This window comes from Eptatretus burgeri, chromosome 15, assembly GCF_056783735.1.
Source record: "Eptatretus burgeri isolate ZD-2024b chromosome 15, Ebu_testis_v1, whole genome shotgun sequence".
NCBI lineage: Eukaryota > Metazoa > Chordata > Myxini > Myxiniformes > Myxinidae > Eptatretus > Eptatretus burgeri.
The window spans coordinates 66,491,167-66,506,612 of NC_140975.1; the positions used below are offsets into that span (position 1 = coordinate 66,491,167).

The 15,446-nt window shown below is 48.3% G+C and overlaps 1 protein-coding gene across 3 annotated transcripts in view; it reads right to left on the reverse strand.

Annotated features, from left to right (window-relative positions):
• Window positions 1–1,964: 1,964 nt before the first annotated feature.
• LOC147012384 (uncharacterized) overlaps window positions 1,965–15,446 on the reverse strand; it is a 73,629-nt gene continuing 60,147 nt past the window's right edge. The window contains exons 10-11 of one of the 3 annotated variants that reach the window (XM_085856489.1): window positions 4,726–4,926; window positions 1,965–2,160 (exon numbers count right to left, since the gene is read on the reverse strand). In XM_085856489.1, coding sequence (XP_085712615.1) covers window positions 2,095–2,160; window positions 4,726–4,926 — 267 coding nt within the window. In that variant the 3' untranslated portion in view covers window positions 1,965–2,094. The remainder of the gene's footprint in view (window positions 2,161–4,725; window positions 4,927–15,446) is intronic. The other 2 variants (XM_085856487.1, XM_085856488.1) reach the window with 2 other exon arrangements.

A 15,446-nucleotide genomic window follows, 5' to 3' on the forward strand; every position in this document is an offset into this window, starting at 1 on the left:
CCAAAGTTGGAGAAGCGGCAGACTGTAGTTCCTGCCAAGGGAGCCACACGTCCCAGCCACGAAACCGTGCGAGGGCACGAGGGAAAATTCGAGGGCGAGGCCTAAAATTTTGAGGACACCAACACAGGCGAAGGGAATCTTGGTTTGTAGAACCAGCAGTTTAAGCGAGAGGCGCTTTTGGAAAGCCTGGGGTAGTTTAAAGTCAAATAATGTTAGGGTAGATTAGGAAATGTACCCCTCCGCACCATCCATCCCTTCGCTCGTTGTGGGCCGCTGGACTCACCGTGGTGAATTTAGATTGCTGAAATCTGAGGAGGTGGATCTGAGGCTTTATTGGGCCTCGACACAGGACACTAGCTCTCCCTTATTCCCCTCCAGGAAGGGAACGAAGGGGTTGGGAGTAGGCTAGGTGACAGAATAGGTTAGCCAGACAGAGACAATAAAGGGGGTTAGGGAGGCGATTTATAGAAGGGAAAATGAAAAAAAAAAAACAGTTGGGGCTAAATTGGATTTTTTGCAAACTGAGGGGATGGGTATGGACAGAGACAGGCAAAGGCGATAGGTTGGAGGGAGACAGTCGGGTAGGTCCGAGCCCACATTCTGAGTGGCCAGCACCACCGTACTCCCTCCACGAACCTCCAATACAAGACAAGAGGCCGGCCAGCTTCATCTGCCGGCTGTTTTGCTACAGGGCCTGTGCCGGTCAGTTCATCTGCCAGCTGTTTTGCTACAAGGCCTGTGCCGGTCAGTTCATCTGCCGGCTGTTTTGCTACAGGGCCTGTGCCGGTCAGTTCATCTGTCGGCTGTTTTGCCACAAGGCCTGTGCCTTGCCATGCCTTGTCTGCCTGCCTTTGCCTTGCCCCATGCCTGCTAGCCCTTCCTTGCATTTGCCCCATTTCATCCACCACCATGTGCCCCAGTACCATCCATTCTTCTGCAGGCACTGCCTTGCAGGCAGCCACACAAGGAGACTGCACTTGTGGACCTGTGCACCATTTGTCTTCACTGCGCTCAATTCAAGGGGGAGGCCTAGGACTGCATTGGTGCAGCCGGCCACATTCCCCGTCACCTGCATGTGTTTCATGAGCGAGAGACTGCGTGTGAGTAGTCTGGCTCCCTGCTTTTTCCCCACAGAGTCCATCAGTCCTGGGCCATGGTTCATGTAAAATGTATAAGGATAAGTTAAGGGTAAAATGTACATGACTTTTCTTTCCCCCTGCATGTTTGTCTTAGCGCCGGCAATTTATTTAAGTCGTCTGTATGAGTGGGTTTGTTCAGTTAGTTACTTAGCCAATTTATTTTGGGAAACACGAATACACTAAATGTCACACTCAGGGATCCGAAGATAAAACGTACTCGGGGAAACTTACACATGATGGCACACGAAAATTCTACGACTCGGGACAAGTCTGTAAAACGGGGAGGGGGTAGTGTTACGGCTGTGGAAATTCGCAGAACACCATATAGGTCCTTAGTTCAGTTATGCCGATAAGTCAGTGTTCAGTTCGATTTCCCCACCGTTGTCTAATGGGAATTATTCGTGTCACCCGGGCTGTGATCTTGGAGTTCGCCGTTTTTCTTTAACTATCGTTATTTTGGACCAACCACAACACCAACCACCAACCACCCTCTCCGCAACACCAACCACCAACCACCCTCTCCACCACGCCAACCACCAACCACCTTCTCCACCACGCCAACCACCAACCACCAACCACCTTCTCCACCATGCCAACCACCAACCACCTTCTCCACCATGCCAACCACCAACCACCTTCTTCACCACGCCAACCACCAACCACCTTCTCCACCATGCCAACCACCAACCACCTGCTCCACCATGCCAACCACCAACCACCTTCTCCACCACCAACCACCCTCTCCACAACCGCCTTCACAACAATGACATCTCCTCACCATCTCCCAAACCGCATCTCCCCCAATAGACCAAACTGAATAACATCGCCTCACCTTCATCTCCGAAGCGACGCCATCTTTGCGCCAGCCACGGCGAGTCCGCATCGAACAGCATCGCTGCAGGCAGAACCGGGGGTCCGCTCGCTGCGCTAGTCTGTGGAGTCGGTCGGTGGAGTGTCAGTCTGGAGAGGTCGAGGAGCCGCGTGGAAGTTTGAAGCCTGAAGCCTGCAGTAGCTGGAGAAGCTGAGGAGAACAGAGGAGGAGCGAACGGGGAGTGCGGCTAAGCCTGCTGTGCTGCGCGTAGCTGGGGAACGTGTACGAGCTGGAGAGAGCTCGCCAAACAGCACCGAACGGTCTGAGGTGATCGGGCTTCAGGACAGTCCCAGCATCGCTGAGGAACGGACGGGTTCTTACAGAGCATCAACTCTAAGCGAGCAAAGACCCGTTCGTTCCTCTCAGGCGTTGCCGGCTGGGGCCCGAATCACCAGGCCGCGGCTGAGCCGTCGTTACGCTAGCTGCCGTGCGGAGGGAGCGTCGTGGGTCGCTCCAGCGAGGAAGGTAACCTGCGCGGCCTCGCGGAGCCTCTGCAGTCTACACGGCTCCGTGCAATAAAGACCCAAAGAGGTCCAGTCTGCGCCCCGTCTGTCCTGGGGCTTTTCTTTGCTTTCGAATGAATGTTGTGGCGCCATGTCCACAAGTGGAACTGTATATAATAAATAGACGGTATTAGCTCTTTGCTTTGCATTGTGTTTGGCTGTATAATTGCATCTGTGTGTTTTGTATTGATTCCATACCTGCATGACTGTATACGTGTGGGAAATAATAAATGTGCTTGTTTCAGTGTAACCTGTTCGTCACGTCATTTTCCCTTAATTGAGCGGCCATCTTGCTCTCGGAATTTAGTGGGCTTTTAAATAGCCAATAATGGAATCGGGTCCAACGAGGCCTGGCGATAATACACCGCTCGGTTATCCCAGAACGGAACAAACCGCTTAAGGGGTTTGTGTCTAAGCAGGCCTTCGTTGCGGCACGGTCTCTCGGTAGTCTGCCCGCGCGAATAATTAGGTATATCGACAATTCTTCTTCAACACAGTGATCACTGGCGATGAGACCACAGTGATCCGTCATTTTGTCAAAAAGGAAAATCCGACGGTGCTCACTTCCACTTCCTCACTCATCGGAGGTCTGTCGGCGACTGACAGCTTCTGCAGGCGGGAAAATATTCACTCATACGAATTAGGATCGCCTACATACGTGCACCAAACCACGCCTCCCGAGCTTCATTTGTTTACGCACGAAAAATTAAGGTTGGATACTTTTTGAACACACTATATATATATATAATATATATATATATATATATATATATATATATATATATATATATATATATATATATATATATATGTTGTTACGAATCTCCGCCCGCCAGCGTGTGAACGACCGTGTATAACCAATAATGGTCGCTTCGCCCATGGAACGGACAATTCAGTCATGACTTTCCGGAACAACGCCGAAAACCAGTCACGGGTTTGCTCCAAGCGCACACCATGGCCTAGTCAATATTCTACCCGCGCGCGATACAGTATGACGGAAAAGCTTGAACAATGCTACTGCATCAAATTTTGTGTAAAGCTTGGCGATTCCCAAGTGGAAACGATCCGCAAGATTCAACAGGCCTTCGGGAACAAAGCAATGGGCACCACACAGATAAAAGAGTGGTACAACCGCTTCAAAGATAATCGCACATCAGTGGAAAGTGAAGCACGTTCTGGTAAGCCCTTAACATCCCGAAATGAGATCGTCATTGACCAAGTGAGGACCCTGCTGATGCAGGATCGTCGAATCACGATCAGAGAACTAGCAGACAAGGCGGGCATCAGCATTGGATCCGTTCATTCCATTGTGACTGAGGATTTGGGCTTAAGGAGAATCTCAGCGAAGTTTGTGCAAAAGCTGCTAACGATCGAGCAGAAGCAACTCCGTTTGGAGATCGCACAGGACATGCTGGAGACTGAACAGCGATCCCAACTTCTTCAACACAGTGATCAGTGGCGATGAGACCACAGTGATCAGTCATCTTGTCAAAAACGAAAATCCGACGGCGCTCACTTACACTTCCTCACTCATTGGCGGTCTGTCGGCGACTGACAGCTTCTGCAGGCGGGAAAATATTCACGCATACGAATTTGGATCGCCTACATACGTGCACCAAACCACGCCTGCCGAGCTTCATTTGTTTACGGACGAAAAATTAAGGTTGGATACTTTTTAAACACACCTTGTATGTGTATATATATATATACACACATCAGTATGGGCTGCCCGGCACTGCCCAAGGGAGGGGGGAGTATACCTCGTGCTACGTGGCTGAGTAAGCTTTTCCCGGTGGTGCTTTCAGGACATGTTGGACTTTGAAAAGCTGTGGAGTTATTGGCCCCATGGTGGTTACCTTTTGCCTGCGGGCCAGTGGCAGCACTGCCTGACCCCACATCTCAATATACACTTTATAGCATCCTTTGGTAGTGGATCCTTATGGCATTCAAAACGGACGCCAAGGCCAACCTGTGGAAGCTTTAAACCTTGCCCTGATTCTGAAGTGCCTTCACAAAAAATGTGAGGCCTCGAGGTGCTACGGTTTGGCTGTGAAAGAATAAGACGCAAACAAACATAAAAACACTTGAAAAAATTTCAAGATATGGTTACAATAGTAAATTTTCTGAAATATTCAATACTCCCTGTAATCTGCAATGTGTTGTCTATAATAAAGAAATAACAAATGGATCAGTGAGGCATCATCCAACTTACTTCCGTCAGATTTGGCATGGACATATATGCTGTGGTACACAAGTCGGGCAGCTCCTCATCATCAGTTAGCCAATCTGTGTTCAGCTGTACACCTGCCCAGAGGAGAGCCACACCCTGCCGTGCACGTCGTCGAAGCTCCTCCTGTAGTGTTATCCCTCTCTGAAGTTCTTCCTCACCCATCACAAGCAGCTGATACACATCCTGTCAAGGACACAAAGCTGTAAAGTGGCACAAGAAGATGAAACCTAGTTTGTGAAGTGAAGCAAGACTGTGATGATTGGAATCAAATAATTTAGGCCTTCTCGTTGTCATTCATTTACAAGGATGAGCCAAGTGGTTATGCCTTGCAAATGTGACCCCAAGTTTATTCCACATAAGTTCAACCTCACATGATGAACGTGCACAGAAGAAAGAATGGATGGACCCATAGCGATTACAAACTAGAACGACACTTGGTAGAGCACATACCTCCACCAGGCTGAACAAGTTACGTTTTGGATCCCACGAATAGGATTGATCTGGATCCAGACCTGAAAAAAATCTAATTGGCTTGTTCTTGTCACCCACTGAACTCATCCACCAAGTTTTGTCATAACTCGAACACAACTTTTTTAGATATCATCCCATAAATCATTTTTGGCCCGATCTCTCAACGGAAAAGAATCACTTAAAAATTGTAGTATCTGGATTTGGACCGTAACCAAAATCTAATCAGCTTGTTCTTGTCACCAACTGAACCCATCCAGCAAGTTTGGCTGAATCCATCCACAACTTTTTGAAATATTGTGATGTGATATATATATATATATATATATATATATATATATATATATATATATATATATATATATATATATATATATATATATATATATATATATATATATATACACTATGTGAATGCACCCGGAGCTGCCCCGGTTCTTTTTGAATGAATTTAATCTTCTATACATATGTCTGACGCGAGCACAGTATCAGTTCCTGACTGGGCCATGGCAGTCATAGGCTAAGGGGAAACACCCCCTTCCTCCCCCCCCCCCCCGGCCGAGGGGCCTTGCCACATAGCCTATAACCTTCCCGGGGCCCATCCCGACATTTTTGGTTTCAGTGGTTAGCTCCTATCTTTCACCTTTCAGGAGATTAGCGCGTGCAGACAAACAAACAAACAGACAAACAAAAACTTAAAATCATATGTTAGATATATTGTATATGGCGTTGGCCCCATGTCATTCGGCTGAACTTGAAAAATTAATGTTACAAAATCAGGTGATGACGTCATAATTCAGAAACCGGAAGTCGGAAGTCCAATTCTTTTACATCGGGACACTCCCGGGTACATGTTCTGTCAGCATGTGAAGTTTGGTGAGGATCAGTCCAGTACTTTTCACGTGTATTGGTCACAGAGAAACACACAATCAGGTGATGACGTCATAATTCGGAAACCGGAAGTCGGAAGTACAATTCTTTTACATCGGGACACTCCCGGGGACATGTTCTGTCAGCATGTGAAGTTTGGTGAGGATCAGTCTGGTACTTTTCGTGTGCATAGGTCACAGAGAAACACACAAAGATGGAAACACTTTCAAATATATATATATATATATATATATATATATATATATATATATATATATATATATATATATATATATATATATATATATATATCACCTGCGTGTTACGACACTCAGACTCCACTCCATCACACTCACACCGGGAGACGCGGCTGCGTGCTCCGCATGCCGACCGTCATCTCCCTCACATACAGCGACCTTACACACACTCTCTCTCACACGGACCCTCTTACTCACACCCAACCTTTCACTTGCACAGGGAGTCTCACTCACACCATGCGTGCTGGAAAGCATGCATCTCCACACATTCGCAAACACACACACCTGCACAACCACACTGGGGATTCGTGTCCCCACAAGGGTTTCCGGGGCCTCTATACCCCCCAAGCTGCACGTGCACCTGTCCACAGCACTCGTCCCCTCGAACTCGCTCGACACGACCGAACTCACCTGGTCGTGACTAGCTTCAAGGGAGAATAGCGTCTCCCTCCGTTCCCGAAGGAGGCCATCCAGCTGCTCGCACCGGGTCCCTAAAACAGTCCGCCAGCTCCCCCCCCCCCATGGTCCTCCACTACCTCTGTGTGTGTGTTCGTCACTATCCCCGTCCAATTCACTCTATCTCCCGTGTCTCTGGCAATACTTTCATTTTCTTCTTTGTCTTTGTTACTTCCCTCGTCTCCATTTTTATTTGTGTCTCCTTTATCAGGGCCCGCCCCAATCGTTGTTTCATGCGTCGAGCGATGTCAATTAAGTCCCGCACCACTAACGTTCCTCCTTGTGGTGATGTCACACGTCCCACATTATTGTATTGCTCTACTTCCTGGTTCCTTTTGAGTGGTTCCTCCTCTCGGAAGTTCCTGAGTTCTTCGTTCTCCTTCCGGAGTTTTTCAATCTCCGTGGACGCCAATTCTGCTTCCTCCTCGAGTTGGTTAACTTCAACCTCATTTTGTTTTTGTTTTCCATCCCACAGTCTCTCACATTCTATATTCTTTAATCTCATCATTTCTTTCAATTGGCTTAGTTCTTTTTCCTGTTTCGTTCGTTGTTCTTTCATTATTTCTGCGTACTTCAACCTTGCTTTCTTCTTTAATTGTTCTTGTCTTTCTTTTTTAATTTCTTTCACCCCTGTCCCTCATTCTCCAACCTCATAGTTTCCTTCAATTGGTCAACCTCAAATTCATGTTCTTGTTGTTTTCTATTCCACTGTTCCCCCCGTTCTTCCTTCTCCAATCTCGTTGTCTCCTTCAATTGACTGATTTCTCCTTCCTGCTTCATTCCTTGCTCCTTCACTTTCTCCTCGTACTCCAACCTATTTTTTTCATTTTGTCGTTCAGTTTCAAATTCATACTCTTTCAGTTTTCTATTCCACTGATCGTCCCGTTCTTCATTCTCCAATCTCGTTGTCTCCTTCAATTGGCTGACTTCCTTCTCCTGTCTCAATCTTTGTTCTTTCAGTACTCTTTCTTATTCCTCGTTCTGCAATCTCGTGGTTTCCTTCCATTGGCTGATTTCCTTCTTCTGTCATTCGTTCTTCCATCATTACTCTTTCTTGCATCTCATTCTTTAATCTGGCCTTCGCTTCCAGCTGTTCTATCTGTACAGTGTGGTTCCTTAACGTTTCATTCTCTGCCATCGTTCTTTCTTCTTTCACTATCCTCAACTCGTTTTGTAATTCTCTCTCTTTGTTTTGGTGTTCTTGTAACTCACTGTCTTTCTTGTTCCTCATTTCATTCATTCTCTTGCTCATCTTCGCACCTCTTTTGCGTGCTTCCTTCCTCAATTCGTCCATTTTGTTACCGTATTTCTCTAGGCCTTCCAGGCATTTCTCATTTAATTCTATCATCCCTTCTAGGCTCTCTCTTTTCCGAATGCCTTTTCTTACCTCTTCCTTCAGCTGTCTCAATTCCCCATCTTGTTTGCGTTTTTCCTTTTCTTGCTTTGTTTTCCTTTCTCCTTCCTCCCTCATTTCTCCCTGCAGTTCTTCGAACTGTTCTGACTTTTTCAGCAATTCCTCCATCCTTTCCTCCAGCTGTCCCTCTCCTCTTTTTATCTTCCGTTCTCGGCCTTCTCTTTCCTGATTGCCTGTTCTTATCTCTTCCTTCAATTGCTCCAACTCCCCATCATGTTCACATTTTTTCTCTTCCAACTGTATTTCCCTCACTCTCCCCTCTAGTTCTTTGAACCGCCTTTCCCCCTCCAATATTTTTTCCATTAGTTGTTTTACTTCCAAATCCTGCTCCTTTTGTTTATTTTCTAGCTCGGTTTTCCATTCTTCCTCCAATTGTTTCCGAAGCCCGCCGATTGTAATGTCCGGGGAGCAGTGAGGCACGGAGAGTCGTGAGGGTTGTCGTAACTCTGTTTATTGCGTTCCCGGATGTACACTACTGCGAGCCTCTAGCAGGCGCGAACAGCTACATGCATTGCAGACACGTGACTACTATCACAACTCCTCCACGCCCCCACCACGCTCTATGCCAATACATCACACTCCTCCCTCCTAAAAGTATGATTATAAAATGACAATTATAATGACAAGCATAATTGGCAACGAATACTACGACAAAAAGCAAAGAGGAACAAAATGACATCAACCATGTAAAATCCTCCAAGTACCACGTCACTTGATCTAACCCTGGGGTGATGGTCGGGCTGAGAATCAAACCCAGATGAGATGGCTCAAAAGAAAGTGTGCTTCATCTGCACATCCTGTCACAATAATGCTGTTGTTTTAATCTGGCACATAATTCACTCTTCTATTCCCATCACCTCATATACTGTGTTGGTGCGAGCGAGTTGAATTCTAAATGCAGTGGACTGGGTGCTTGAGTACTGAGTTGCACAACGAAGTTAATGGTGTTTGCAGACCATAATAACAATGGCCGTTTTAAAGATATAAAGAGGGAAGTTTGGGAGCACAGTATAACCATGCAGCAAAAGCGCCCCCAGGCGGCCCATGCTTGCACGCCTTCCGGCGAGGTCGAAGTGACACCCCAAGCGAACCTCCCCCGGCACAATCAAATGCCCCCGGTTGACAAGCTGGCTCGTCTCCCTCAGACAGGACCGAATCAGGTAAACACCCCGAGTCTGCAAGCCCCGCGGGCGCCAGCGCGGCTGACCTTGGCGAGATCAGAGGTTTGCGCTCAATGGCACCCAGGCACGTCTGACCTTGGCGAAACCAGGGGTGGGGGTGACGCTGAACAGCGAACCTGCCCCGGCTCCCCGCCATCAACTCGAACCCGGCAATAAGCCGGCTCCATTACCAGCTGTCCCACACCAAAATCGCGCACCAGCACTGGGCGCAACACCGCCCCTGCCACAGACCCCTTAGGTCGCAGCAAATCCAGCCGAGACTTCAACGCACGTCCATACAGACGATCAGCGTTGATTGGATGCACAGCAGTGTCATACAACAGCAGAAACATCGTCTGTGCAGATGCAAACTTCTCTTTACGTACAGCGCGTTCCCACAGTACAATTCTAACACATGAGAGTGCAGCGAACTGCGGACTGTCATCGAAGACCGGGATCTGGAAGACCTCTTTATTCGCAACGATCGTCCGCAAGTACTTCACACCAAAAGCAAGCATTGATCCCAATCAAACACATTTTGCTCACATGCGGACCGTCGGCATTTGCTTTTATAACACCATGCTTAATCACTCGTGCTGCGAGAATCAAAAACACACAACAATTAACAAATCATGAACCACGCTGCGAGCAAGCCTCTTGGTTGTAACGATGTTGAGGCGACTTGCATGCAGGTCCTCATCTGAACATCAAAGAGGACACCGTCGATGGTTGCGAACCGCGAACTTCTTGAATGCGACCGGTTCACTCCAATCCTGGGTTGAAATCGCCAGAACGACACGGGCGTGCCTGTATCATGAGCCGACTCCACCATGACCTGCTTGGCGGTGACCGGCCCCTCCTGGACCTGGCCCAGTGCCAATACATCAACCCGGTTGGTTGATCCAGATGAAGGTGGACCCTCTGCGCAACACAAGCGAGAGCCCGTCGCAGCTGGCATGCTCCCCGTTGCTCCGGAACCGTATATCGTAGTTGCAGGAAGCAATGAACGGACACCAACGTTGTATCGCCATGGCCCCCACCACCGGGACCTCGCCCTCGGGTCTCGAAGGAGGCCTGGGCCCAAACGGAGGTACGGGGCCCGATGGAGACACAGGCGCACCTGGAGGTACGAAATCCGAAAGAGGCACCTCCTCCCACAGACTCTCTAATCAGCTCGGCACGGGACGTCCAAGGCCACTGGCTGGCGCCATCCCGTCTAGTTGAATGCGGGTCAACCAGCTCCGATCCAAAAGGGCGGGGCCCTCGCCTCGCACCACGAACAGCGAGAGCTCGACCCGCTGACCTTGATGGGTGACCAAGAGGTGTGCCCTGCCAACCGCTGGTAGCGCTTCACCGGTATACGTGTGCAACGTGAGGGTAGACCTGAAAAGGCGTAGACCGGGGAGTGAATGAGTAGTGCGCTTGCTTATGATCGACACCGCCGCTCCGGTATCAACTTGAAACACGATCGGCGTTCCATTCACAAAACCTCGCACAGGTCACAGGTCTCGACCCGGGACGTAAAAGCGTACGTCATGCACAAAACATCGTACCGGCTGTTGGTCTCAACCCGGGAGGTAAAAGCGTACGCCATGCACAACACCTCGTACCAGTCGCAGGTCTCGCCCCGTGTCACTGGGGTTTCCTCATACCGGCTGCAGATGTCCCTGAGTGTTCAGATCGCCGTCCGACTGGTCGCGTTGCAACGCCTGGCCACAGCCCGCACTGAAGACTGTGCGTGCGGTCGTGGGTGCCTGGTATATTGTGCGGACCTCCGGATCACCTGTCATGTGAGGGCTTTGGCCAGTGAGGGCTCGGACACTTGTCAGAGTCTGCTCGACGGCCGACGCCGTTTCTGAGTTGAATGTAATGTCCCCGTCCTTTAGCCGTGGAATTGCAGAAACCATTCCCGACTCTTGCAAACCAGGAATAAAACGATCTTCGAGCCTGGCCTGCCGTTCACTCGACGTGAATTTGCAGGCGACGGCGAGATGCCTCACCCGCTCGGCGAAACTCGCGATGCGCTCCCCTGGGCTCCTTGCCAGGTGATCGAACTCGTACCACGCGAGCTGCAATAATTTTCCCGGCGCTCTGTGCACCCTACAATCTAATTGCTCCGGCAATGACTCAAAGTCAATGCCGAGGAAAACAGGCACTCCGCACGCGTCAATCCAAAACAACCTAGTCGCCAATGTAATGTCCGGGGAGCAGTGAGGCACGGAGAGTCGTGAGGGTTGTCGTAACTCTGTTTATTGCATTCCCGGATGTACACGACTGTGAGCCCCTAGCGGGCGCGAACAGTTATATGCATTGCAGACACGTGACTACTATCACAACTTCTCCACACCCCCACCACGCTCTATGCCAATATACCACACCGATGTCTGCCTGCCTCGCCTGCCATAACCACGTGGTTTGACGCGGCGGCTGAAAACACTCGCCTCGTGTCGTGCCATTCGCCGCGCCATAAATAACCACTCGCTCACGCCTCGTGCCGCGCTGAAATGCGGCCGCGCCGCCATCTTGTGACTCCGTTTGCCGGCAAAGCTCGTGCTCAGAATAGGGTGAGCTCCCCCACGGATTCAAATTACAAGAGGTACCATCCCGGGCCATGGATTCCACATTAAAAGACATATCTAATACCCCCGGCACCAGCTCGCCTTGAAACTCCATCTTATTTCACGTACACGATTAATTTAGCTCGCTCGTAATTTGGAGGGAATCGGGGGTCGCTCCACTCACCCCTGAACCGATTCCCGTGAAATTATCTTGGAGACGGGAGAGTTTGTTTCCCGCTCACTGACACTATTGTTGCGAATTCGCGCCCGCCCTACGTGCGATCGGCCGCTTGACTCGAATGGCGCCGCCTTGCCCACCGGACGGACAATTCAGTCGTGACCCTCCTGGGACTACCGCCATAAACCAGTCACGGGTGGGGGTTTAACCCCACCACCACACAGTCCGCAGTCTACCCGCGCGAAATTGGGTGAATCGTCGAATGTCGATATACCTAAGTACCCACGCGGGTAATCTGCCGAGGGATGGGACCACGCCACAGGCCGACTCCGGACACGAACCACTTAAGCGGTTCGTTCCGTATTACAGGGATAACCGAGCGGAGTTATCGTCGGCCTTGACGGTTCCGATTAATTACCGGGTGTTTTAAAACCCACTATTAATCCCTTACGTGATGCAAGATGGAGATTCAATTAAAGGAAAAGACGAAGCAAAACTGGGAACAATGGGACAAGCACATTTATTCACAGAAGGCAAGTATATTACAGTCAAGACAAAATGCCACAAAAGCAAAAGCACTACGACCAACTATAATTATTTACAACACTTAAACAATTCCACTTGATGGACTGGTGCCACACACACACGTTTACACAAAACCCAAAAGAAATGGAAGTCGCGACTTCCCTGAGCGCGTCGAGTCCTTGGTGACCGTAACTCCGAGTCCCTCCGGCATGGTCCGCGAGCTTGTGCCGCGCGTCGCTCGTGTGGTCCGCTCGACAGCTCGGACAAACGAACAGAACCTCCGACCAGGGATGATCACCACAACTCTCCACAATTCCCCTTCAGGGACAAGGGAACAGGAAAGGGAACGACGTTCTCGTCGACCTTTACGTCCATGCCTTTTGTCAATCGCTTGAACGAACCAAGAGCCTCCTCGCACCCAACCGGGACAAGGGAACAACCAACCAACAACGACTCTTCATGCCCACCCTTTTGTAGGGGCCAGCTCCGCCCCGTTTCCCCGCCCCATTTCTGTCCACCTCCCTTCGAGGCGTTTCCAGAAAGCTCTCGAAGGGGGGCGTGCCCCACTCCGACCGCCTCACGCCGTGCATCCACCAATCGGGAGCGAGCTGCCGCACCCTCCCCTTCACACCAAGCGTGGTGGGGGGGGGATTCAGGCGGAAGAATCAGGCGGGAAAACCCCACAGGCGTTGTTGGTTTTGGTTCTTGCACGCGCCCGCACGGTGCTCGTTGAATGGCGAGTGGCTAAGATGTGGTGGCGTAGTTGTGGAAGGTGGCATCATGTAGTGAATAGCGTGATCGTTGAGATGTTGGTTGTGGCGATGTTCATTGTTGTTCTTGCACCAAATTAACAATAGCCAAAGAAAAACGGCTAACTGATGAGTCACAGCCCGAATGGATCACATATATTCCCTCTATACAACGGGTTTGGGCTAACTACACATGAACTTACCGATATATCTCACCTGAGGACCCTTTATGGTGAAATGTGAATTTCCACAACCATAACAATATATATATATATACAAAGTATTTACATATAGATATGCATATATATATATATATATATATATATATATATATATATATATATATATATATATATATTGTATATCGCTTTTGGCCACATCTCTCAATGGTGAAAAATCGCTGAAAAAAAATTTAAAATTAAGAAATCCCGCTCTCCAGATCCGGATTCATATCTTCACCAAAATTGAATCAATTTGTCCTTGTCATACCTAATCTGTCGACCAAGTTTCAAGCGAAAGTTCACAAAATGGGAACTATATCGTCTGATCATTATCTTTTTGAAACTTCACATTTTTATGTTGAGAAAAAATAAATGCAACATTTGAGTGAAAATGTAACTCCAGCAAATCCCAAATGTAACCGCAGCCATAATATTGCCTTTGTGGCCGTGAAACGGAAAGAAGACTACCGTGATGACATGGCTCAAATCGCTCTCTACTGTTATACAAGGAAGTCTGACACAGGAGGAGGAGGCCATCCGGTCCATCATTCCCGTGCATGTCTTACACTGTCCACGTAACCCTCTATCCTCAATGCTTTCACGTACCGATTAAACTACATTTCAGCTGTCACCACCAAACACCCTGTGAGCGAATGATTTCCATCCCAATGTCATCCCAACTCTACTCTTCTTCACTCTCAAGCTACAGTCGCTGGCCCTATCGCTGTCCATTCTGCTGAAAATCTCCTCCGCACTCATTCCCTCTATACCCTTAATTATCCGAAACCGATCCCCATCTGGTCCCTTCGCCGACTTTGTATTTCGATTGTTGATTACCTTTCAGTACTGGTTGAACCAAGGTTGTCTTATCGGACAAAAAAAAAAGAAAATAACATACCACCAACTAGTAAGAGGCATCCACAACCGTCCTTGACCATTGTGTGGACCGTTGGCCAAGGCCCTCACTTTCTTTTTTTGTCCTTCTGTCCTCACCTTTTTACCTTTATTTGCTTTTAAATTTGTTTTCTCCGCAACTGCTTGAGTGATTGACATGAAACTTTCAATGTAGGAGCACCTACCCAGGGATTCTTTTTTTATTTTTAAACAAAGTTACATGATGATTGGATGGAAAATGAGGCCAGCGTTCAAAAAAGACCGTTTTCTGTAGGCATGGGTTACAGGGCGTTTCACGTACCAGAAACAAACAGACTCAAGCTCGCGTCACTCAGTGTCGGCTGAAATAACACCGCCGACTTACAAAAAGAGCCGGACAGTTATCCACTAAAGTGAGCCATTTCTAAACTCAGTACATATGGTACTTTATAAAGAACTTTTGTCTACAAGGTAGTAGAAATGTTTTTCACCCATATAAAATCATATTTGTCGAAGAAAGCCTCGTAGATGTCTCCTTTCCAGGGCAAATAATCAATGAACTATATCGAGAGGAGATCGAGTGTTGAAGAACTTTCTATTTTTAATGAAGTGTTTTACAAATCACCTGAGTGGAAAATTGTGTAAGAATTTTTTTTAATGGCTCAAACAATGTCAAAAACTGTTTTCATTACAATGTTAACAGTTGTCAATTACCAATATCAGTGAATCACATTAAAAAACAGATATTCAAACAACATATCAGATTCATGTGGAAGGTGTGATGTTTATGGAGAATAACCTTGAAAATGCTGTTGATTTCATGTACAGTATCTTGGATCTTAAATTAAGAGTAGCAAACATGGCTTTGAAGTGAGAAAGACCTGAGCATGGAACGTCTCAACAAAAATAGGACCGCACATCCTGAGGCTCACCTGGATCAGGAGCAAATGTTACTCAAACTGCCCACAGACCCC